Here is a 27,220-nt window from a genome sequence, read left to right on the forward strand (position 1 = left end):
TCTAGATAGAACGCAGTTCACTATTCAAAAATTTGAATTGCGAACTGCGTTCTAGATCGAACACAGTTCACAAATCAATTGCATATAAGACAATCGGGCCCAGAATATGAATTCTAAATTATGATTTGCGAACTGCGTTCTAGATAGAACGCAGTTCACTATTCAAAAATTTGAATTGCGAACTGCGTTCTAGATAGAACACAGTTCACTATTCAATTGCATATAAGACAATCGGGCCCCAAATATGAATTCTAAATTTTGAATTGCGAACTGCGTTCTAGATAGAACGCAGTTCACTATTCAATTGCGAACTGCGAACTGTGTTCTAAAAACCGATTGCCAATAGTACATGCAAAGAATAAAATGAAATTTATATACACAGCTGTACGGTCAGAAAAACATGCGTTCAACTTGGATTTTGTTTGTTTTGTTTTTTGAAAACTAATTTTGAATAACTAATCAATATTTGGTGTAAGTTTATTAGAAGAGTTTAATGTAGCAAGTAATTTATGCGTATTAAAGTGTACTGAGAAGGATAAAATATACATGTGACTTTCTCAAATCCATTCAAATGATTTGAATGAATCTATAGTGAAATACAATTAATGATTAATGAAACTGCCGCGACTGAATATTGTATGATATTTTTTTTCAATTTTTTATTCACTTTCGCTGGGAGCAAATGATAAGCGATAAAATATACATGTGACTTTCCCAAATCCATTCAAATGATTTGAATGAATCTATAGCGAAATACAATTAATGATTAATGAAACTGCTGCGACTGAATATTGTATGATATTTTTTTTAAAATTTTTATTCACTTTCGCTGTTAGCAAATGGATCCACAAAAGTCGAAGATAAAATATTGATTGACTCTTCTGTTTCATGATGACGTGCAATCCAAAAGAAATACCAGTTTTATCAAACAGATTCTTGTAAACCATTCTGTTTTCTTTACACCTAAATGTATCAACTGACTATGAAGACAAAAGCAAGTTGATGGTCCACAAGACTGCAACTTTTTCCCCGCGAAGAAATTGACGAAAAATGTTGTCGAGAGGGACAATAAACATACTACATGTCTACCAAATAATTAGTAAAAACCTGATAAGTATTTTATCCATTTATTATATCCAATCCACACTTTTCAAAAGTTGTTCCCCTTTACGGGGTCAACCCAAAGGTCAAACGGGAAAAAACTCCAAAAATCCCCTTCTTTATACAATCAAAAATTTGGGCGTACTGTGATGAAATCGCTTTGGATTTGATTTATTCTTTCAATATGTGGTGGCAACCCACATATTTAATGAGTCATTCTGGGGCAATCAAAATACAAACATGTAGTACATGTATTACCGAAAACAGAGTTTTAATGTCAACTGTAAAAGATACAAACATATAGATACAAACTTCTATACTACAAAGGCTACTGTGATAAATCTATGGGTTTCCCCCAAAAGATGACGATAAAGAGAGACAACATTTGTAAAGTGTGGATTATGATCACAACTACAATTTCCACAAAATTATCCATGTAGGAAACTCACGACCAGTTGTGCGAGTAAGCGTTAAGTATTAGTACATGTATGGGATACTGGCTTTGGATTTTCGAGAACAATAATTATCATACATGTAATATGCCGCTTTCAAACGGCGCCACTGTCTAACAGTACTATCAGTACTTTGATTATAATAATGGGTTGTGTGTGTCACCGCTACTAACTTGTTAGCGGTTTGTTAATTAACTCTGCTGAATAGTTAGCCACATAGCGGCGGCTATAGTTAAAACGGCTTAGTTGTGTACTGGCTGGCTTTATACAGTTAATAGTTAATATGTCGTGTGTTAACTAACTAGTGAAGCAGCAAGTTTGACAAGTTTTCTGGATGGTGAAAAATTAACTACATGTCTCACAGTTCTAACCACCGTGTGTGTTTTGACGAGTAACATGTAACTAAAGAAGTGGTTTATCATATCGTTTATTTATTATCCAGCATAAGTCTTTTACACATTCGGTAATTTGTTATAACTTGCATTTTGTTGGTTAACAGTACATGTATTTTGTTTACTGACATTGTAGACACTCATTGTCGATGACGTGATTTCCTTACGCTTTACCTTACAAAGAGACTTCATTCTTTTGAACGAGAGAAAGTATATGAAGGGATTAATGGCGTAGTTTGCCAGAATGAAGACCGTCCCTATCTGATACAGAAGGTGCGTCCACATTTCAGAGGGACCAAGGAGCCCGAACTGTATAAATAATACCATGAAGTCATTAATTACAAACGGGATCCGACTGAACACGAACGAAAGGCAAATGAGGTAGATTTTTGTGGTCATCTCAGAGAATCCTTTCTTGTTTGAGGTTTGAAGGGAAAGGTTGGGCATGTTTTTTATCTTGATCAGTTTATAACAATGTAAAAACAGCAGCATTCCTGTAATTATAAAGAAAAACGGAACGCCGATAAATGCGAAGTAATACATTATCAGGAAGAATTCGGGACAAGATTCGATAAACGATAAAACGACGGCATATGCAATGCACAAGACGGACAAAATGAACAAATTAAGCAGCGATATCTTGACCGCTCGATGCTTTCTATGAAATGTTTGATATCTAAATGGGTTTGTGATCAGAGAATACCTCTCAAAGGCAAGCAGAACAAGGTTACTCCCAGCCCAGAAGTGATAAGTGTACCCAACCCAGAAAAACAAAACGCAAAGGGGAATGTTAAGATAAAGCTCGAACATCATGGGAAATAGAATAAACATAAAGACATAAACTATGATAGTCGCCAAAAGGTCACCCATTGCCACCAGCAAAATGCATAAGTAAGTTCCGTTTTTGTACATGCGCCTGCGCAGTATGTTGGTGATTGTGGCGACATTGCCGAATATGGATATCAGACTTAAGATGGAAGAGACAGGTATGAGCCAACAGGTTAGGAACTCGTGCACTGAGCATAGAGCGACGTCGACGGGGATTGTGGTTTGCTGATAGACGCCGGTTGGATTCTGAGATGTGGATGTCGATTGAAGGTCTGATAAATCCTGTAGAGTTTTGGATTTGAAAGAAAAACCAGTGGCATCTTGGTCCGCTGATGTAATGTACACGGTGGTCACATCCGGGGCTGTTGAAGTCAAATTCTCCATGAAATCTCTTCTGTTCTGAAAAATTGAATTCATTTCAAACATTTTGCGAATATATACAAGTATATTGAAAATTGGAGTTGAATTTTTGTGCTTTAATACCGGTAAATAGGGCAAAAATTGTCAATCATTCTAGATAAGCATGTACTGATGCCGATTAGGCCATTTTTCTATTAGCGTTGATTAATTATCAGCGAAAATAAGGTCTAAAAATCCGAAATTTGAACCAGATTAAATTTGAACTTTGTAATTGCCAATATACTTACCCTTCACAAAGGGAGTCATAATTTGGAAAAATTGGTTTCTTTTTCATTTAATTCAAAACCAAAAGTGAAATTAACATTTAAAACATGAAATCAATCTCTGCACACCGTGCTCTTTACTATCTGAAGAGGCGTAGTCACGCCCATAAAAAGCGTTTGGATTACATTTATTTAATAAAAAATGTGGCTTGAACTGAGACGAATAAAGCCAAAAAGGGGGTAACTATCATGCAGTCATTACTTTTTTAAACCAAAATTTAAAAAGATTGGTTGATAAGATAGCGGAAACTGCCATTCGGTTAAGTCGTAAAATGCAATTTCAAATATATTTCCTTCCAAGTTAAATCTACATATACACTGTTTTTAATACTGTTATAATACAGGTTTACAAAATCACAATTTTTACTTATGTAACGTGTTATTTAGTTATGAATAATTCAACAAACGATTAAAAAAAAATTGCCTTAAGTTTTGATGGTATCGAACTAACAAGCTAAAAAAGCCTAGTTATATAAGGTTACCTATGTCTGGTGCTCAAACCACTGAGCCATTTTAGTCACATAAAGTGTGTTGTTTTTGAGGTTCCTGTAAAGTGCGAAACGAAAAAGGAACGAAACGAAATGAAACTAAACGAAATCTACCGAAACGAAACGAAACCTAACGAAACGAAACTATCAAAATATTTTTGAAATTATTAAAGGTATAACCTTTCACGAAGCGAATATTTTTCCTAAATTACAGATTAAAAAGTTAATAAAGACGATCCAATTTTCCATGTTTTCTTTGTTTTTCAAGATTTTTTGGATCAGCCCCCCCCCCCTTTATTAACGATGCTACGTGCCTGGATAGTGCATAATCTGATTTAAAAGAAATGTTTTTAATCGTTAAAAATTTCTCAAAGTTCACAGCGACGTCACATTCGTTTCGTTTCGGTATATTTCGTTTCGTTTCCAGTTCGTTTCGCACTTTACAGGTACCCGTTATTTAAATGCTATGTATGTCCGACTTTGGTCGCGAATTTACGGACTTATTTTTGTTAAGGGGATGTGCGGCCTTCTTGTACATGTACATTCGAGGATAAGAATGTTAACATTTCTTGAATTGGCTTGATTATGTTAAACTTTGAAACAGACCAAAACTGTTGCCAACAGATAAAAAAGCAATGAATATGAGGTTCTACATTTTTACATATGAATGTTTAGAGAAAATTCTTTAAAAATCTTCTTCTCAGAAACTGATCGGCCAAAAAAGATTAACTTGTGTGAAAGCATCCTCAGTTAGTGTAGTTTCACGTTTGTTCAAATTATATGATCCTCGGGGGTTGGGTGGACCGCCACAATAGGGGGTGAATTTTCACATGGGAATGTAAAGAGAAAAATCTTTAAAAATCTTTTTCTAAAAAACATTTGTCTAGAAAAACTGCAACTTTAGTAAAAGCAACCTCAGAGAGTATAGTGTCAAATTCGTCAAAATCATTTTTAAGAGTAGGGTGGGGCCACATTTGGGGCGGGGTCCAATTATACAAAGGAAACATTTTAAATTATTCAAAATCTCAAATGATATAATACTTGTATATGGTTTTGCTTATATGCAAGCAATTAACAAGCGTTTATATGTGAAAGTTAACGCGTTTTCTCTCGAAAATTTTTGAATATTTTACCTAATGTCTATTTTATTTTAAAGTTAGTTTATATAAGGTTTAAAGATCACAGTTACATTCCCTAACAAGCTAAAGCGCCAAACACTTACCTTTAGGTTCCGGGGGAAAATACCTTCACTTTTCAAATTTTATAAAGGCGGGACTGGGATTTTGGTAGTAAAAAAAACCCTTGCTCTAGAGTTTAGTAAATCCGGATAGGATATTGATATTCTATGAAAGTGGTCGCCTTATATATAGCTATTGTTGCGCGGCATTTTGTAGTATTCTCCGGATGTATTGATTTTACATAACAATGAAAATCGAATGATGCTTTTTAAAAAGAAGAAAAAAACCCTTTTCTTATTCATTTTCCATTACAAGATATAATTTCATATCTTGCGTTTTTGTACGGTAAATTAAAATAATGCAGAGAAAACCTTTAAACATTTTCAATTTTGTATAATCAAATCATAGATTTATCAATTTATTTGTTGACTTCATTAATTTTTTTCTTCAAGAAATATGATCGCTACCTTCATAACCCACATAAATCGTCAATGAAAGCATATTATTGTTTATATTAACGTCTTTCTTTTAACTAATTAATAAATTGATTATGAAAAGCTAGTAAAATTCACTATATTGCTGTTAATAAGTACGTAAGCTAAAACAAACAGCCAAATCGTCTCCTGTGAGACTTTGAGTCTGACATCATCATGATTATTTCGTGCAGTCCGTGATTTTTCACCCATCTTCTTTGATAAAGAACTGTATATGGTGTTTTAAAAAAATCTGACTTGATTACAAAATTTCGCAACCTTCCGTCGATCTTTCCTAGATTTAATGCTTGTGGAAACATCAGAAGGAATTCTGGAAAAATTTAACACACTACCCTGCACTTGATGAAAACTTGCATGAAAATTTTCAACCTACACCCAATACCCCCATTAGATCTTTGTCACTACGCTACATTACACGAAAACAAAATATTTGTCAAGTTTACACAAACATCTTTACAAATACCCCAAGAGATTTAATTTTCATATTTCGTTGAGCACCGGGTGAATTTCATAAACGATGTGAGAAGTGTCCTTACAATCATTAAGATTATTGAGAATCAAAATTTGTACATGTCATGTTGTCATGTACATGTACAAATTTTGATTCTCAATAATCTTAATTTTTGTAAAGGACAGAAGTATGACAACAATATTTTTTAATGGGTATCATAGAAACTCGTGTTTAGTTATCCGAATTAACGAAAATTGATGTACAAGTATAAATGAATGTAACTCTGTACTCTGTATAATATTTTTTGCAAGAATTTGTCATTGTGCTATCCATATTCAACTGCGCCAGCTTTTCGGAAATAACCTTGTCAAAGAGTGATAACTCAATTCAGTTTACATGCATTCTTTACAAAACCGTTTGAAAGGGTGGTTAGCGGATTTTTTAAAATTATTATTTGATTTATGAAGCTGTTATCATGTAATGTAAAATACAATTTACATGTAATTATAAGCTACGTTGTTTCTACAGTAACATAACTGATCACATTACAGCTGGATCGAAAACAATATGTTTTAAAAAGCTTATACATCGAATGTTCACTTTACATGCACGGACGTACGCCACGTTTTGACAGAAGTGATTAAGGTGGCTCACTACACCTTGATAGTTTCTCCGACGAGCAGAAAATAACTTGATTATGATAGATAGCATGATGCATAAGAAGTTTATGAATCAAATAGGCGCAAAAAATATGATTCGGTAAATATGACCAAAAGTGCCGGTGTCGTATAATTTAAGGCCCACCCCTAAAAAATATCCGGCCGGACCTTTAATATTAACATTTAGGGTCTGGCTTTCCCCTTTAAGAAAAGGTCCTACCCGTAGTCACTTATTAAAAGTTCTTTTAAAGTAATTATTATCTTTGCTCATGTACATGTATCTTACAGATGCCTTTGTTTATGTATTCTAATAAGACATTTGCGTATCGTACATGTATGACCATATTACTAATTAAATCATTTTTGGAATATTAAATATTGAAAACGGGTTAGATTTTGACCAATTGTTTAAGAATCTGAAAAAAGGAAAACCAAGAGTACTTTGACAATAATTTGCACACACTACTAGTCACAAACCTGATACTTTAACCACTGAGCTATGATGGTATTCAACCAAGTCAACTGATACAAACAATTTAACAAAACACTTAAATCGCCACCTCGTGAAGTAGTGTCTTAAAAAGTATGAATTGACGTAGTGAGGTACCTTAATTCAATGAGCTACAGAGAAATATAAGTGTCAAGACCGCCCAAACATGTGGAAGTGTTTTATACTCACTGACAGAAAAAGGCTTACGAATTTTTACACGTTTAAGCGAACTTTTGAAGAAAAGTATAACATTAATAATGAACAACATTATTTAAACAATGAAATGTTGTACACCTGTACGCTATGTAACGGGTGTGACCATTGCTATAATGAATCACAGAAAGTCAATCGTATTTAAGGAATAAGGAATCATTCTTTCAGTATTATGAGGTGATAATTTCGGTCGGGGCGTGGTCAAATCCAATAAAGCCCGAAGGGCTTTATGATAGATTTCATTTGACCACGCTTCGACCGAAATCCAATAAAGCCCGAAGGGCTTTATGATAGATGTGACCATGCTCGGACCGAAATTATCACCTCATAATATTCAAAGAATGGCTTTATGACAGATTTCATTTGACCACGCTTCGACCGAAATCCAATAAAGCCCGAAGGGCTTTATGATAGATTTGACCATGCTCGGACCGAAATTATCACCTCATAATATTCATAGAATGATTTCTAATTAATTATATTTATATCATTTCCAATTTGACAATGTACACATTAATTAAAACAACATTATTTTAAAATCACTATTTTTATGTAGCACATTATGTATTACTGCGCGGCGCCACAAATACCGTTTTTCGGTTATGCTATAAGACACGCCCATTTTGTGTCATTCATGTTTTATGAAGTTTTTGAGTTTTAAGGTTCAAAATTGATTCGCAATGTTTTCAAAGACAAAGACAGTTGACACTGTAAATTTAATATATGTAACAATGACAAGGTTGAGTCAAAAATTAATAAAACATCCCAAAACAAACCGAAACACATACACAAAATTAATCAGCTATACTTTTAATGATATCATGTCATTGAAAATTGAATATTTATATGTACACAGTTTAAATCAACATCAAGATATCAGTTTACATAATACGTGTATAGTAAAGTAAATTGTAATTTCTACAGGGGAAAAAAGATGGAAAAGTATCAGAAACACCCACAGAACTACGGGTTAACAGATTCCCCTCGACAAAATGGGGTTTGATAATACCCTTATGATGCTGTAACACACGAAATCTATTCTCTAGACATTTGAAAGGAAACATAACAAACATTATACAATAATCTAAAAACCGTTCATGAAAACAGATCAGTAACAATATACTCGTCACTGTAGCGTTCGGCTCCGATTACTTTGGTCAATAGCTGCGTTTAGTAATGAAGCCGATTGGTTCTAACCGAGATAATTATTTTATATTCATTAACGGTTCTTCAACTCTCAGCTCAAAGTATTGTTTTCATTCTAAAAATGATATCTGTTTTTCATACCTCGTATATGAATTAAAACCAACAGAAATGGTAATCCGATAAAAAGTAACAGCGTGTTTGCCAAGATGAGTTATGAAAAGGGTAAAAGAAGAATTGTGATTAATTATAAATGGTAAATCGTAAATAGCTAAATAAATATGAAGTACTGTTGTTCTCCTTAATACAGCTGGGCAAAAACAACGATCAAGAAAAAAAACCAAAATTCTTTATACAATACATTTTCAAAAAACACCGGCAAATCTGTGATAAAAACATGAAAAATTCAGAAATTTAGAGTATCGAATACTGATGATCAGACATCATTAATTCAAAGAGATTAAATTTGAAATGATCTAGCATTTAAAGTAATTATACATATAAGTACATGTATATTAGCTAATCACAGTGACCCTTGGCTCTTATATTGGAAAGTGTTAAGTAATCCTTTGGTATTTACGATGACTAAGTAACAAAAGGTAAACTATAACACGGCACAAGTTCTTAATTAACCGGTAAACTATATTTCATAGTACATGTTGTAAATAGTTAGTTAACGGTAAACTATAACATAATGTGTATTATGACTAGTTAGTTAACGGTAAACTATAACATTGTGTGTGTATTATGACTTGTTAGTTAACGGTAAACTATAACATTGTATGTGTGTGTGTATTATGACTTGTTAGTTAACGGTAAACTAAGAAATGATGTGTGTAATTATGACTACATGTGGTTAATTAACTGCGACCTTGTCATAACTAATTATTATGGTTAAATTTTATAATGATATGTTGTGTGTGTCATCGTTACTAACTAGTTAGCGGTTTGTTAATCAACTATGCGGAATAGTTAGCCACATAGCGGCGGCTATAGTTAAAACGGCTTAGTTGTGTACTGGCCGGCTTTGTACAGTTAACAGTTAATATGTCGTGTGTTAACTAACTAGTTAAGCAGCAAGTTTGACAAGTTGTCTGGCTGGTGAAAAATTCACTATACCTGTCTTACAGTTCTAACCACCCGTGTGTGGTTTGACGAGTTACAGGTAACTAAAGAGTTGGTTTATCATATCGTTTATTTATTATCCAACATAAGTCTTTTACACATTCGGTAATTTGTTATAACTTGTAGTTTATTGGTTAACAGTACATGTATTTTGTTTACTGACATTGTAGACACTCATTGCTGATGAGGGGATTTCCCTACGCTTTACCTTACACAGAGACTTCATTCTTTTGAACGAGAGAAAGTATATGAAGGGATTAATGGCGTAGTTTGCCAGAATGGAGACCGTCCCTATCTGATACAGAAGGTGCGTCCACATTTCAGAGGGACCAAGGAGCCCGAATTGTATAAACAGTACCATGAAGTCATTAATAACAAACGGGATCTGACTGAACACATACGTAAGGCAAATGAGGTAGACTTTTGTGGTTAGCTCAGAGAATCCTTTCTTGTTTGAGGTTTGAAGGGAAAGGTTGGGCATGTTTTTTATCTTGATCAGTTTATAACAATGTAAAAACAGCAGCATTCCTGTAATTATAAAGAAAAACGGAACGCCGATAAAAGCGAAGTAATACATTATCAGGAAGAATTCGGGACAAGATTCGATAAACGATAAAACGACGGCATATGCAATGCACAAGACGGACAAAATGGACAAATTAAGCAGCGATATCTTGACCGCTCGATGCTTTCTATGAAATGTTTGATATCTAAATGGGTTTGTGATCAGAGAATACCTCTCAAAGGCAAGCAGAACAAGGTTACTCCCAGCCCAGAAGTGAGAAGTGTACCCAACCCAGAAAAACAAAACGCAAAGGGGAATGTTAAGATAAAGCTCGAACATGATGGGAAATAGAATAAACATAAAGACGTAGAGTAGGATAGTCGTCAAAAGGTCACCCATTGCCACCAGCAGAATGCACAAGTAAGTTCCGTTTTTGTACATGCGCCTGCACAGTATGTTGGTGATTGTGGCGACATTGCCGGATATGGATATCAGACTTAAAATGGAAGAGACAGGTATGAGCCAACAGGTTAGGAACTCGTGCACTGAGCATAGAGCGACGTCGACGGGGATTGTGGTTTGCTGATATACGCTGGTTGGATTCTGAGATGTGGATGTCGACTGAAGGTCTGATAAATCCTGTAGAGTTTTGGATTTGATAGGAAAACCAGTGGCATCTTGGTCTGCTGATGTAATGTACACGGTGGTCACATCCGGGGCTGTTGAAGTCAAATTCTCCATGAAATCTCTTCTGTTCTGAAAAATTGAATTCATTTCAAACATTTTGCGAATATATACAAGTACAATGTATATTGAAAATGGAGTCGACTTTTTGTGCTTTAATACCGGTAAATAGGGCAAAAATTGTCAATCATTCTAGATAAGCATGTACCAATGCCGATTAGGCCATTTTTCCATTAGCGTTGAATCAGCGAAAATAAGTTCTAAAAATCCGAAATTTGAACCAGATTAAATTTGAACTTTGTAATTGCCAATATACTTACCCTTAACAAAGGGAGTCAAAATATTATCACCGTGCAAAATTCACTGTTCAATTATAACTTTATTTTGGACTTTACTTTTAAAATTCAACATCTGTTTCGTAATATTTTCTCACAGTTTATTTCTTACAAAGTTACTTATTTATTAAAAGATTGACACTTTTCGGACTCTATATGTGATTTCAAAGAGACAGAGTACCACGTCTCAAGGACTGTTAATCTCTTAAAGGGTGTGTTCCCGTTTTGCACACATTTGATAATTAGGTATAGAACAATAAGTGTGATTTGTGTTGTGAAAGCAATTATAGTCTGCTTTCGATCCTTGATTTACCTGGATTTTTACACGTGTTTTATCAGCGCATGAAACAGGAATAATATAAATATTTTGTTGTGTTTTATGTCAAATAACTATCACCATTTTTTTTATTTGATAATATAAAGACTATGATATTTTCCGGTCACTGATAAGAAAAATAATGATTTGATGATTTGACTTTTACATTTTTGTCCATTTACCATAAATATAAAACTAAATGGATTGAGGAAAAATTGCTGACCCGGAGCCAATTGGAAGCTGATTCAATGGATAATTATATGATGAAGGGGAAAACTACATGTACAGTCATATGGGGTACCCCCGTGTCTCTTTTACAACTTACAATTAAGTTGCAAAATATGTAAAGGAAACCGATCTTTTTCAAAAAATATTTCAATCTTTGAAGTAGCGACTTTGACAGTAGTTTTTATAACATCACCGCATTATAGTATATTGCAGGTCATCTCGGTTTTTTTTTCTAATTAGTAGCTAAATATATGAACATAAAAAATTCTGACAAAAATAATAATTTTAATATTGATTCGATATACCCCACACAAAAGGTTGAAAATGCATGAAATAGGTCTACATTTGATAGGTTTAGTGAAAAAATCTTTACAGTTTTTGAAGCATACATTATAAAATTGTCAATTTATCATCATATCATCTTACAGTTTGTCTATTTTCTTTGATTATGCAAGCCACAGCATAAATGAAAAATATTTCTCTTCAAACTTGTATTATGTACATGTACTTCATATAGTCAGTAAGTTTAACAAAAGCACTACATATACAACATTTTTGCAATAATCTTTCTTTTTTAAAGAAATTAATGAAATTGTTCATGCAATTTCAAATATATTTCTTTCCAAGTTAAATCTACATATACATTGTATTTGATATTGTTATAATACAGATTTGCAAAATCACAAATTTTACTTATGAAACCGGGCGCCTGTAAAGTGCGAAACGAAATCGAAACGAAACGAAACGAAACCAATCGAAACCAAACAAATCGAAACCAAACGAAACCAAAAATCGAAACGATACGGAATTTAAACAAAACGTCTGAATATCATTTATGAAAAAAATTAGAAACATTAAAAGGTAAAAGAATGTACATCAGTTATTTACATAATTATAAAATTTTTGCAAATTTCGGATAATCGGCTCAAAAATTTACAGCGGCAACCTGAAACATACATGTAGTTATATTTTATGGTTCAAAAATTTATTTCAATGAATTTATTTTCACTTTTATGTAGTCAAAATTGATATTAGTTTTGTTTAAATTCCGTTTCGTTTCGCTTCGATTTTTGGTTTCGTTTCGTTTGGTTTCGTTTCTTTTCGATTGGTTTCGTTTCGTTTTGATTGGTTTCGTTTCGTTTCGCACTTTACAGGCGCCCCTGCAAAAGCAATGAATATGAGGTTCTACATTTTTACATAGGAATGTATAGAGAAAATTCTTTAAAAATCTTCTTCTCAGAAACTGATCGGCCAAAAAAGATTAACTTGTGTGAAAGCATCCTCAGTTAGTGTAGTTTCACGTTTGTTCAAATTATATGATCCTCGGGGGTTGGGTGGACCGCCACAATAGGGGGTGAATTTTTACATAGGAATGTAAAGAGAAAAATCTTTAAAAATCTTCATCTAAAAACATTTGTCTAGAAAAACTGCAACTTTAGTAAAAGCAACCTCAGAGAGTATAGTGTCAAATTCGTCAAAATCATTTTTAAGAGTAGGGTGGGGCCACATTTGGGGCGGGGGTCCAATTATTTTAAATTATTCAAAATCTCAAATGATATAATACTTGTACATGGTCTTACTTATATGCAAGCATTTAACAAGCGTTTATATGTGCAGGCACGTAGCATCAGCCCCCCCCCCCCCCCCCCCCACACACACTTTTTCTTGCAGCAACCAATTTTTTAAAATTTACATATAAAAAAATGAATTATAATGGAGTTGGCCCCCCACTTTTTTGGAAGTAAGTAAAAAACTGATATGAAAATAAGGAAATGAGGAGTCAAATTGAAGTTACCTCTCCCCCCCCCCCCTTTTTTTTTTTGCTTGTCAAGATTTTTTGGATGGGTCTGGCCCCCCACTTTCAAAAACGATGCTACGTGCCTGATGTGAAAGTTAACGCGTTTTCTCTCGAAAAGTTTTGAATATTTTACCTAATGTCTATTCTATTTTAAAGTTATTTATGTGATGTTTAAAGTTCACAGTTAGATTCCCTAACAAGCTAATGCACCAAACACTTACCTTTAGGTTCCGGGGGAAAACCACTACAAATACCTTCACTTTTCAAATTTCGTAAAGGCGGGACTGAGATTTTGGTGGTAAAAAACCCTTGCTCTAGAGTTTAGTAAATCCGGATAAAATATTGATATTCTATGAAAGTGGTCGCCTTATATATAACTATTGTTGCGCGGCATTTTGTAGTATTTTCCGGATGTATTGATTTTACATAACAATGAGGATCGAATGATGCTTTTTAAAAAGAAGAAAAAAAACCTTTTGTTATTCATTTTCAATGACAAGATATAATTTCATATATAGCTTGCGTTTTTGTACGGAAAATTAAAATAATGCAGAGAAAACCTATAAACGTTTTCAATTTTGTATAATCAAATCATAAAATCATAGAGTTATCCATTTATTTGTTGACTTCATTCATTTTTTTCTTCAAGAAATATGATCGCTACCTTCATAACCCACATAAATCGTCAATGAAAGCATATTATTGTTTATATTAACGTCTTTCTTTTAACTTATTAATAAATTGATTATGAAAAGCTAGTAAAATTCACTAAATTGCTGTTAATAAGAACGTAAGCTAAAAGAAACAGCCAAATCGTCTCCTGTGAGACTTTGAGTCTGACATCATCATGATTATTTCGTGCAGTCCGTGATTTTTCTTAAGTCGCTGTAGCTTTCGACCAGTCGATAAACAGGGCGTGTCAATTTCAGTCCTGTCAGTATCTTGTCAGTTTCAGCCGCTGTAGATTTCGACCAATCGATAAATGGGGCGTGTAGATTTCAGTCTGGCAGTTTCCATAGAACTATGAATTAACTATAAGTTTGCGAAAGAAATAGAGGAAATAATACTTGGTAGATGTAAATATTGACCAATGAATACTCAGATATCGTATTTGATTTTCCTTTTTAGTCGATCCGTACGTTTTATAGAAGGAACAGCCAATTTTTACAAATATGAAAAGTTACAAGTCTGACGTCAGTTTGTGCATTCCGTGCTCACATTGCAGCTAGGTTTCTGTTGATCTAATATTAATCCACGCAGAGTAAATCTTAAACTTATACAATAAGACACCGTTTAACAACATTGTAAACATTTATTAAATGTTTTGGAATAAACATTTCACTCCATTGATACATTGTAAATAATAGTTTTAAGGCAATCTTTGAAAGTTTTGCGTAAATTCATGCGCGGAAGGATCAACTGTTCAGATCGTGATTTGGTTTTGTCAGTTGCTGTATGACAACGACTGGGTATCTTTAAAAATGTGAGTAAATACTCTGTGGATGTAAGTAGATAATTTAGTAGCTATCTTATTAATTCATCTTTGATTTTTCTACAAATGCGCACAGAAATTAGGACATTGTGGTTTTGTTTTACCAAAGATTGTGCTAACTTTAGACTTTTAAACGTTATTTTACATGAAGTCGCGTTAATTAATGCAAGTATAACGTTAGCCAATTAGGAGATTTAAAGACTTATGTTCGGATAACATTTTAAAGAATAATTAATTCATAAACGCACACGAGTCTTTATCTTATTTTTAGTCATTGAATAAAAAAAAAATGAATAGTTTCTCTTTAAATTTCAAGAACAGACGAGACTAATGCGCAATTATATCAACAATAAACATTGTTCATTTTATGAGTCTATTTATCAATTATTTATTGCTTTTAATCAAAGTGATGACAGATGAATAATATATATGCACACTAGAATACTCGCTATCCACTGTTGCAGATAACAATTCAAATAATAACAGATATTAAATTATTCAACATACAATATTGAAACAAAAACGTTTCCTTAAAAATTGATGAAAACCATCAACACTTGGTTTTTTTTTTTCATTCAAAAGCTAGAATGCATAGAATTTCAAAAATATTATTCCTTTCAGTCTAAATAAAAAAGATAGCCTTACAATTTTTTCAACACATCCGTTCAATTATTAGACCTAAATATTGGTATTGTAACAAAAACAATAGCAAAAATACAATGATGTAGAGTTTCAATGACCAGCTATAAAATATATATATCTACACTGAAATCATATAAAACGTTTGACTGGCAATCAACAAACTCTCAATACATCATTATTAAGCACTTTCTCTTTCCGTTCGGGACATTACAAACAGAAATATATATACATCTAAATGAATATTCATGATGACTTCTACATTTAATTATTGATTAATTGATCAGTTAAAATAAAAAAAAAATCAGAACAAGGAGAAATACGACTGAAACAAAGGAAACCCGTAACGGGGAATAATAGCTATATCCACAGTCAATAGTCCCATCTGATATAGACCAAACAAGTGAACAGTCAACAACGAATGACACAGAATTTAGTCCATTATGCTCTGGAGATAATTAACTAGCAAATAAACAGATTTAAAAAAAAAACAAATAAACAAAAAAATATAACACAGAAGACTTGGACATAGTTAAAATAGTAGTCCAATCAACCAACCATTATGCTGTGGGCTCTTTCATTCCTGTCATACATTCATGAACATTTGCTTTTAATTACATACTTCGAAGTTAATTAATAGATATCAATAAAATGGTTCAGTCTTTATTGTAAGATGACGGGAGCATTGATGCGAGTATTAAGAAGTGTTATATACGACTTTACTAAGATTAGCATTCAATCTACCCTACATTTAGAACTAAACACTGGCTATAATAGATAAATCATCTTCACATAAAATAATACTCTTTCTAATGAATAAAAGACATTGGCCACCTGCATTCTGGCCTCAACAATTCTAGTTTATACATAAATGTCATAATCGAAAGATAACAACAAAATGAATAAGGAAATCTCATTAATTTTTCTGAGATTGTTATATCAAATACTTGTAAACAATATACAGAATATATCATTATGTAAATATTTCAAAATAAAACTTTCTTGACTGTGTACTCCATTCATCTGTCAATATATCTATCATTAACATGAGAGGGATTCTGTTTATTTGATTTTCTTTTTTTTACAATGAGATATTTTTTTGTTATATTTTGTTTGATTCATTATTACAAACTTTTTCTTTTTCTTCATCTCAAACAAATTAGTTTCTGGTATTCAAAAATCATCACATTTTTAAAATATTCATTTTGGGATTTGAAATTCTTTTTTTTTTTATATGTGCCATTCACAGAAAAATAAATTGTTGATATCTGCAGAATACCCGAAGTTGCTAGGTACACAGTAGACTTGTGTTAACCTCTGAACAGAAAAATGACAGGCCTTGTGAAAAGTCATTAAGTTGTGAAAAGATAGACAATGAGAAAAAAGACTTATCTCATCAATGTCCTATTGAAGTGCAGAATCTAGTGAGCATTATTTTCTCAATCATGTTCATAAGCTTTGAAATAAACAGATACTATGAATGATTTGAGTATCAGATTATTAAACCTGATGTGCTGGACTGAGATCAAAGAAGAGAGATAAAAACAGATAAGATTAGAAATTTCAGGAGAGTAAATGAACACAAAGATCTTTTAATTACATTCCCCATGATCAAGAAAATAACAGAAACTGATTCTGAGATTGAAAATATGAGAGGACTCAAAAAACAAACAAATGATCAAAGTGACCTCTGTTGCCAATCAAAAACTCCAAATCCAAAGTCTGAGTAAATAATTGTTAATAAATCCAAGTACAGAGTACATGTTATAGTGAAACAACACTACAGATTTATCTCTTAGAGCAACCTGATCTCACGCCAATCTCTCCCATACTTGTAATAAAACATTACCGGTTTCTCTGGCTATAAAAATATATTTATATTATCTATCACTCAACATAAAATAATTAAATTCATCAGTAACAGATTCTGACATATGTCATATGCAAGTTTATCTTTCATGCTACATAAAACAGAGAAAAAAGGAGGGATTAACAGACAAAAAGATCAATTAGTAAACAAAATCTCGAACACTATAACATACATGTATCTTCATAGATACACCAACAAATTAAAGAAATATTTAACCAAAACAAAATCTACAATACATAACTTCAATAAACCATGTCAGATTACTTTTTTGCGTGGTGTAATTTTACGTCAGAAGGGGGAAACACACTTGATTATCACAATAAAAGAAAAAGATAAAAAAAATTTTTGAAAGAACAAATTATTGCATAAATGAAAGCAGAATGAGCACATCTTTATACAAAATACAAAATGGGCAGCCTGATTGGCATGCTATAGCTCTGTCATCCCTTGGATTTGAATTATTTATTCTGTGTCGCTTCCTTTTTATTTTCACAGATTCAAGTTCTTTCTTTAATATGAAATCAAGCGGTTTCGTTACACAATATACCGTACTGCATCATTGATTCAAGTACCAATTAATTGCAGAATCGATTTATAAGCCATACATTATTAATAGTTATGGAAAGCTTGCTAATTGGGATGTTCCAGAGAGAGAGAGAGAGAGAGAGAGAGAGAGGAATATGATGCATTAAACCTCTCTCCTTCTTCTAGAGAGAACTCATTCATGTCAAAATTTATGACAAAATCTGGTTTTGATGAACAACAATAGTATTTTAACCCTCATAAAATATTTTTGGATAACCATATTTGTGATCATAAAATCAAAGGGTTCCAAGATCAGTTTTGGCGTAATTGGCTTAATCCCCATTTTCACAAATTTTGTGACACACGAAATAAACAGATATACCGTCAATTCGAGTTTTTTTTATTGTGAAATTGAATTTTTGGTTAACTCAAGATATGGGTTAAATTAGAAGGCCTATATTCTTCAACAGACATGGTGCTACTTTGTATTTTTGACCACGACTAACCAGTAAGTAGGTGTGAAAATGTGTCAAGGTTTGTCTGTGACAAAAGATGTAGACTTTGAAAAACCGCCCTACTGGGTGAACTGAACACTATATAATAGTCCATTACCACAGTGCAACCATAAGTCTGTATTCTAAAACCTGTCACTAATTATTTCATACATAAATCTCATACCTTTTGGAAAAAATGCTCTTCCTTCAAAATATTCAGTAATTTAAAATATTGAAAAAAACTAATCAAAGATCAAGATAAGTAAATCACAATGTTATAGGAACAAAATCTGGCAAGAGGTGGACTAGATTACATAGAGAACACATCAAGAGTCAAAAAAAAAGAAGAATACAAGAGGTAAAGAAATTCCTTAATAAACCTATCTATAACATGTAACAATAACGCAAGTCATGAATATTGAACATCTGTATAGGGAAGTAAACAGCGTAACAAGTTAATACGCATCACAATACAGTATATAACTAAACAATCGCCCTTACATCATCTTCGGACCGCGTAACACAGGTAACAATAACCATTATATATGAGTAACATGTATATTAAGCATTTGGCATGGTAAGTGTGGGGTTAGACTAGGATACAAGGTCTAGAGAGCAATGCACAGACTAAATGCACTATCACTGAGATTCTGGTTAGTGGTGAGTTGGCCAGCAACCCACAAATGTTCATACATGTATGTACTACATATATGTACATACATGTATTTCTGAACAGAAAAATGCGAAAGGTTTTGGCAAAAAGGTCGAATCAAGAACTGGGTTGTTGATTTTAGACATGATTCCGATTCCTTTGGGTTTCATCAGTAGACGATTTTTTGTTAGTTGCATCCCTGGAGAATGGCACGCCAGCACTGAGAACAGCGTAGTGACACTGGACAGGTCATCATAACGGACTGTCAATGGATTCCGGAATTTCTGTTTGATTTTCGTTATATTTTCCCAGCCCCATTGATTGTGCTGCTTCTGTGATCTGAAAAACAACAAAATAGTAAAAACATTTATAAATATATCATCAGTTTTTTTCAAATTATAATGAAAATAAGAATGGTGATACTTCCATAGTCCTCACAAAAATTGTTAATGTTCTTCAAAACCCAAAATTAACACTTTTTCAGCAAATAGAAGAAAGAATGAACAAGAGGTCCATGGGCAACAATGTTCACCTGTTTATCATTTTATAAGTTTTGATCATTCCATCTACTATTTTTTAATTTTATTTAAGCATAGAAACAGGGTTTTTTTAAACAGATATAGTAACACATCATTTAGGAGTGCATATTATTCATGAGACTTTATGGTACTCAAGTATTGAATTTTGCACCATCCTGGCATCAAAGTTCAAGTAAACTTGAATCTAACAAAATCAAAACACATGCATAGTAACTTTGCAAATGGTATCAATGGTTTCCTTGAAGAGACATTTTAAAGATTTTCCCAATATATATTCCTGTGTTGAACTTTGCACAACTCTAAGGGTTCCTTTATTGCAATGGGATCTTACTGTTCAAAAACCAATATCAAAAGTACAAGAAGGTTTCCTGTAAATATCTGCTTTCTTAGGCAGTGGCTTTTAATCAAGAAGATATATTTAGATGACCTCACATTGTGTGGAAGAGTGGTTCTTCACTTGAAGAACTTAAAATCTCAAGGACTCATTCAAGGACACTGAAACTGGCTCAGTGGCTCTTAAGAAGATGAAGAACCGTTTAAAGTTCACAGACAAATGGGTAGACCGACAGAGAGATGAACAGACAGACTAAGAGAGAACAGGACAACAAAGTGATCAGAACGACCAAATCAGGTGAGCTAAAATATGACTGACTTGTCTTAAGTATTCTTGGCCTTCTTTCTTTGCTTGGTTCAGGAGATCTGCTTGTCCCTTCAACACTCTGATATTCCAAGAGAAGTTTTCCATTGCCTGCAAACAGAAAAAAACCCAAACCACAGTTCAACTCAGGTTTCAAGATTACCTTCAGCAAGGGAACAAACCATCAAAAACTTATTGAAACTGATTGTAATCAATCTTTCAAAATAAAGCAGGTTTTCCAATTTACTACTGATAATGATTGCCATAGGGAAGTAACTCGACAATATTATCAGGATGGCAGTTTTACTGAAATAGAATACCTTTGATAGTTTTTTGCCCTTCAGTCCCGCCTGTTGACAAACATTCTCTAAATCTTCATGCCACTCCATCCCTGCTCTCTTGCAATGAAGTAACTAGAAAAAAAATTATTATTATTAAGGACAATAAATTTTATTCCTCACTAACGGTAATTATGGCTTTTATTAAGCATAAAAAGGTAATATTGTTTACATTACAGTTGAACTTCGATATCTCAAATACAATGCGTATGTCAAAGTGTTTTGTAAGTCTCAACCACTTACTTCTTAAGTATTTACCCTCAATACCTCAAATATCTCGAAGGTTTTAAACAGTTCCATCTACTGTTCAAGATAACAAGGTTTGACTGTACTTACAAAACTTTATAGTCTGTATAATAATAACACTATGACTAATGATAATTATCATAATAAGTCCTCAACCTGAATTTCATCCAATCCTGAAATGCCTAAATAAAGCTTGCTTATAATGTCATTATATAGATAGTGCCTGGTTGGAAGGGTAACAGTTGAAATTGACAAGTGGAGGTTGACAATGGTTTTCGAGGGGTGTCAATTTCACCTGTTGCCCTCCCTAACAGGCACAATTTATTTTATCATACTGAATGTCTTAATTTTAGAGAAAACTTAACTGACTTCTTTAGGAATAATGTGAATTTTATGGCGTACCATACACACATACCGTAATTTATGCAAATGTAACAATTTGTTTTGTTATACTTTCATGTTAAATACTGAAATCTGATTGGTTTAGACACAGTTCATAATCTGTTCTATTACCCTCAGCATTAGCAACGCACTTAGCAACGGGTAACATTATATAAATAGTGCCTGTTTGGGAGGGTAACAGTTGAAATTGACGCCCCAAGAAAACCCTTGTCAACCGACGCGAATCGAGGGGTGTCAATTTCAACTGTTATCCTCCCAAACAAGCACTATTTATTTTGTTTTATCTCATACGTATGGTGTATATTACCCGTGTGATAAACCTTTGCTATATCACACGGGTGACGCTATATCAAATACTTCCGGTCGGAACTTCTTTTGACACAACTCCTCGCTTCAACGCTTCGGTGACCTATTTTCGAAGATTTGCTAGACTAAGTACTTTCAACATAACTATATCTACTACAAAAATTAATATAAAATTGATTTTGTCAAATATTTAAATTACAAATATGAAGGAAAACACATAACTGCGTAGAATAGGCGTCGGAACCGGGGGGGCTATTGTGAGTGGGGGGGGGGGGGGGGGGGGGGGGGGGGGGGGGGGGGGGTGGTTACCCCCCCCCCCCCCCCCCTTTTGCAAAGTTATTCATAACCGTAACCATAAGTCCCTTTTTTCTTGTTTGTCAAGATTTTTGATAAATTTAGCCCACTTCCAACTTTCAATTTGCTTTGTGAAGTTTATAAAACTACAAATTACGTTAACTATCAAGGAGTTCATCCTGAAGACGCGATGAAAACAGAGCGCTCTGGTTGTGTTTATATACAAGAACTTACCGAAATAATGTTTCATGAGACTTTTATTCCACCACCAGTAAGCATCCTTATTCACTATTTTCAAATTATACTGAATGTCTTAATTTTTAAGAAAATTTTTTTTTTTAAGAAAAGCTTTTATATAGGAATAACGTGAATTCTACAGCGAACCTTCTTCACGCATGTAACAATTTGTAATGTTACCCGTTGCTAGGTGCGTTGCTAATGCTGAGGGTAATAGAACGGATTATGAACTGCGTCTTAACCAATCAGATTTCAGTATTTAACATGAAAGTATAACAATACGAATTGTTACATGTGCGAAAATCATGCGTGTACGGTTCGCCTTAGAATTCACGTTATTCCTACCTAAAAGCAGTGATGTTTTCTTTAAAATTAAGACATTCAGTATAACAAAATAAATCGTGCCTGTTTGGGAGGATAACAGTTGAAATTGACACCCCTCGAAAACCATTGTCAACCTTCGCTTCGCGTCGGTTGACAATGGTTTTCTCAGGGTGTCAATTTCAACTGTTACCCTCCCAAACAGGCACAATTTATATAGTGTTACTCGTTGCCAAGTGTGTTGCTAATGCTGAGGGTATTAGAACAGATTATAAACTGTTTCTAAACCAATCAGATTTCAGTATTTAATTAAGTATAATAACACTAAATATGAGGCTTGTAATAGTTACCTTTTCATACACATTGTCTGCATTTTCTAGTAGATTCTTGATTTCAGCAACCAACTAAAATATAGTAAAAAGGACATAAAAACACAGTGCTTAGTACAAAGGATACTAAAATAACATTGTTTAACAATAAAGAAATTAGTATAACAGTTTGTACATGTTATACATTTGCTACATATTTAGCACAAAGTTCCCCTAAAGCCAACTTTTGTTTTTTAGAAAGAAAGAAATAACAAGGAGTCATTTTTCTGAAGGTTTTGAGTATCCTGTGACAGTAACAAATAACTGAATTTTTCTGACACACAAACCTCATCAAAAGAAATCAGAGCCTTCTTCAGAATATCTGGCAGGTTGCCTTGAGCTTCTAGGCTTGGATACTAAAAGTAAAACACACTATTCCATATTTAGGATGTACATCAGTTACAATATCTAACATAAGAAATTGCTCTGTCATCAATTTAAGACGTAACACTAGTCTATAGCATCACAACTCATTTTTATAATACTCGAAACAAATTCAGTACTTTGAGTACTTTGATTTATATCACTAGAGGTAAATCTGTCTTACCTCCCCTCTCATGACGAGAGTCAGGTTGGCCTGCTCTGTGGAGTTGGACAGCCGGGTACCCATCAGTCGGAAGCACTGTTTGATGTTGGCAATGGGAGATAACCCACACGTTTCCTTGAAGTCTGCTAGAGTTACCTGCACATTATCCCTGAGGTCCGTTCCATCTCGCAAAGGCTGGATGGCTACCTACAAAGAAAGACAAGACAAAATATTAAACATGGACTGAAAAGTTATGAAATTAATTGCAGGTACTCTAATTATTTTTTATGGTAATTGAAATAGCATTTTTGTCCCTAAAATTGTATTTTAAGAGTCAACCAATAGGTATGTGTACCGGCTTTTTAATTAAATAAATGTAGCATAGATGTAAACTCTGTCCTCAGATTTAAGTAGACCCAGGTGAAACATTAATTCTTGCTTTCCCTAAGATAATGTAATTGTAATTTTGTCTGTAGTAGATTTGTGGGAGAGAAGAAAGGACTTTTATTGCTGAAACCTAGCTGTCTAAAATTTCACTTCATTGTTTACTACTTTCTCCCAATAGATTCTAGACTATTCCGTTTGACATTATCAATACATGTACTGCTTTTAATATACAATATTATACAAGTTAAATAAACTATGGAAAGATGAATATTGATCCGAATTTTGGATTTTTTCTCCTTATAATTCAGTTTCCAATGAAATTACCTTGAATGTTTCATCAATGTTTTTTACTCCGACTGACTTCATACTTGTATAATCTCGCTTGGTTTTCTTCTTCACAGACATGCCACGTTTATTGGCTTTCTATTGAAAACAATAAAATCTGACATTACACAGACAGAGGAGACTTATTATGTATGTAATTTTCAGAAAAAAAAAAACATGCTACAATAAAGACAAAACTAAATAAATGTCCAAATATTGATAATAAATCTGAACTAGTTTTACTCGATGGCATTGAAGCAAATGAAATTTTTTTTTTAAACAAGTCATACTTGAATGCTTCGTTACTAAAGATATTTATTGTAATGATCTTGTTGTCATAAATAGAACCAGGTTCCTACAGGTTCCATGCTACCTTTCTGGAACCAATTTAATAATAAATGACATGCCCCCTTTTTATAAGGACTTTGTACAAGGGTTACAGTGAGGAATATAATACATGTAATAAGTATTGTAACAGTTGTGTAAAGACGGACCACACAATATTTATAGGAAAGGGTCCACTTACCCCTCCCCCTCGTTTATTTGTGATGGCCACATGAATGAACAGGGTACAGTTTGGAATCTCTTCCCCGGTGTTGGAACATAATCGAATGTGTCTAAAACCTGTAAATCAAAAATTTCTCTTTATCAACACAGCTGCAATTTGCATAAAGTGCTCAACATTCCATCACAGAAACATACATGTACTGTTTGATTTTTAATCAATTATATGCATATGATAATTTACAGATTTGAAAAGTCTGATTTTCCTATGGTGGCATTTCTACATTAATAAACTTAAAATTGCTAAATTACAACAGATTTCTTCATAAGTAAAAAAATCTTCAACCCTAAAAAAAGTTAAAGAGTACAAACCTGTCTGCATGCAATCAAAAGGAATAGTATACTGTCCGATGAACTCATCCCCAATGTAGTCATCGTCTAGCACAGCAAACCGGACCAAGGCAAGCTCTGGGAGGTTGATCTGGAACTCAAAACTCTCATCAAAGATTGGACTGTATCCTACATAATGAAAAGAATCAATAATTACAAACTTCTGAAAATTTTTCATCAAAATTAGTTTTAACAAAATACCTCTTTTGTCTGGAAAATGAAAACAGATCATTGAAAAAACCCACAAAGCAGAAACTTAAAAAGTAACTTTAGTGCTCAAATCTCAATTTTTCTTTCAATCTATCATGGAAACAATATGATCTTAGAGTAGAAACAATCCACACAAAGTTTTTTACCATTGTGTGGTACAGTCTTAGTCCTCTCCTCCGCACAGTCCGCAGGGATTCCAAAAATCTCTATGGTAACGTACGGGTCAGTGACATCACCACGGGAACCAGAACCTTTGGGTTTGGGAAAATGCTGTCCACTAATAACCTGTATCCACAACATCAAGCCATTAGACTACACTGTGTGAGACTGACTTTTATCTATAGTTCTTATTGGTACACTGTGACATACATCTTAGTTGACTATTATCTATTGTTATGATGGTGAACCGTACCTTGATGTGCAGTATCTGAGGGGAGACCCCTGGAATGACGTCTTTGGTGTTGGCACTGAAGTACGCTATCTCCTCTCTCATGATGGCAGGTTTCAGGATGTATCCGCAGTTCGCATTCCGTCGGAAAAATCCGTTGTAGAGATCCATCATTAAACCATGTGTTTGATAATTCAAGGCCACTGTAAAAATTAAAAAATTTCTAAACATTCTCAATAAAAAATTAAAGAAATATTTTCTAGAATTGAAATTTTGCACCTGGAACAAAATTTTTCGTTTCAATTTTAATGTTCACTTAAACCCCTTAAGACCCCTAAATTTACAATAATAATTTAGAAAAAAATACCAGGCAAACCCAAAACAACTTTTAAAAAAAGTAAATGGTTTGTGGGGTCAAGGTTTTTTAGGTATAGTTTTGCCATTCCTGAACACCAAGAAAATTTTATCTTCAAGCAGGTTCAATATCAAAGGTTTGTTGACCTACCCATCTGACATCCACAGTTCCAGAGGTCCTGGGGGTTATAGTTACTGGAGTCCACCCTCATTCCATTAGGGTAGATCCGGGACAGGAACTTCTTGTTGTGATTCACAAACTCCTCCGGACAACTCATGGCCAGCTTGATAGCTGTGGACTCGCTGAATGAACACATCTCAAAAAATTTCTCTGCAATCAAATATCATACATTTCAGTCCATTGTTGTTCATCATGTGAAATTGCTGTGTAGGGCCAGGCCCCAGGACCATAAAACTAAGATGAACTCACTTTTGATCTCAGTCTCAATTTTCTTCTATATATTCCCTTTGTAAAAGTGAGACTGAGATAAAAAAAAAAAGAGCTCGTCTAAGTTTTATGGTTCTGGGGCCAGGCCCCGGACCAATAAACTGAAAACAACTGTAAGATTTTGAAGAGTTTAATTTCTCTCCACAAAAGTGTTCAAATTTTGCAAGTTTGTAAATAATTAATTTTATCTTAACAGCTAATGATTACTTAATTCAATATCTATCAATTGAGCATAATTGATTTACTACGTACGTTTCTGTTGCGAGACTTGAAAGTCCTGGAATCTAGTTGACACACAGTAGTTGACTAAGTCCGATAACTCTTTGGCTAATTTGTGTTTCTTTACTGGGTGATCCTGCACAAGTAATTTCACTCCATTATTTCGTCATAACAGCATTACAGTACTCATAACTTGAAAATTTAAAACTGGGTAAACCAAAACGTTGTATCTATTTGAAATTTGACTTAATTAAAATCTATTTAAAATACATATAGAAAACTACTTTTTTTTCTCAAAGGTACTGTTTTTTAACAAGTAATTGAACACAAGTCAAATTTAAGCATGTTTACAGTATGAAGATTGTTGCTTGTATATGTCAAATGTACAGGATAACTTTGTACTTCATGCTACCTTGGTTTTGTTGTTTTTCTTTTTGTCCGACTCTGCACCTTCATCTTCATCAGTGACATAGTCATCCTCAGAATTCGGTGGCAGTTTCTTGCCCTGAAAACAAAACTCTCTTAACTCACAATCTCAACAAATTTT

The 27,220-nt window shown here is 33.5% G+C and overlaps 3 protein-coding genes across 3 annotated transcripts in view; all 3 read right to left on the reverse strand.

Moving 5' to 3' along the window:
- Positions 1-1,202: 1,202 nt before the first annotated feature.
- LOC128163686 (melanin-concentrating hormone receptor 2-like) lies at positions 1,203-5,285 on the reverse strand. Its single transcript, XM_052827319.1, has 2 exons — positions 5,167-5,285; positions 1,203-3,172 (listed from the first exon to the last, which is right to left on the reverse strand). Exon 2 carries the CDS (start codon positions 3,155-3,157, stop codon positions 2,006-2,008), a length of 1,152 nt encoding a protein of 383 aa, XP_052683279.1. The 5' UTR covers positions 3,158-3,172; positions 5,167-5,285; the 3' UTR covers positions 1,203-2,005.
- A 2,860-nt stretch (positions 5,286-8,145) lies between these two features.
- Positions 8,146-13,958, reverse strand: LOC128173321 (olfactory receptor 51V1-like). The gene is made up of 2 exons (XM_052839025.1): positions 13,785-13,958; positions 8,146-10,958 (listed from the first exon to the last, which is right to left on the reverse strand). The coding sequence occupies exon 2, from the start codon at positions 10,941-10,943 to the stop codon at positions 9,825-9,827; it is 1,119 nt and encodes a 372-aa protein (XP_052694985.1). The 5' UTR covers positions 10,944-10,958; positions 13,785-13,958; the 3' UTR covers positions 8,146-9,824.
- Positions 13,959-15,411: 1,453 nt separating this feature from the next.
- Positions 15,412-27,220, reverse strand: part of LOC128173310 (inactive phospholipase C-like protein 2) — a 39,192-nt gene continuing 27,383 nt past the window's right edge. Inside the window, exons 13-26 of the mRNA XM_052839018.1 lie at positions 27,086-27,178; positions 26,707-26,809; positions 26,158-26,337; positions 25,677-25,855; positions 25,411-25,549; positions 25,037-25,183; positions 24,687-24,784; positions 24,161-24,259; positions 23,471-23,656; positions 23,211-23,279; positions 22,906-22,959; positions 20,732-20,824; positions 20,427-20,522; positions 15,412-19,574 (exon numbers count right to left, since the gene is read on the reverse strand). Coding sequence (XP_052694978.1) covers positions 19,488-19,574; positions 20,427-20,522; positions 20,732-20,824; positions 22,906-22,959; positions 23,211-23,279; positions 23,471-23,656; positions 24,161-24,259; positions 24,687-24,784; positions 25,037-25,183; positions 25,411-25,549; positions 25,677-25,855; positions 26,158-26,337; positions 26,707-26,809; positions 27,086-27,178 — 1,623 coding nt within the window. The 3' untranslated portion in view covers positions 15,412-19,487. The remainder of the gene's footprint in view (positions 19,575-20,426; positions 20,523-20,731; positions 20,825-22,905; positions 22,960-23,210; positions 23,280-23,470; positions 23,657-24,160; positions 24,260-24,686; positions 24,785-25,036; positions 25,184-25,410; positions 25,550-25,676; positions 25,856-26,157; positions 26,338-26,706; positions 26,810-27,085; positions 27,179-27,220) is intronic.

This window comes from Crassostrea angulata, chromosome 1 (assembly GCF_025612915.1).
Source record: "Crassostrea angulata isolate pt1a10 chromosome 1, ASM2561291v2, whole genome shotgun sequence".
Taxonomy (NCBI): Eukaryota; Metazoa; Mollusca; class Bivalvia; order Ostreida; family Ostreidae; genus Magallana; species Magallana angulata.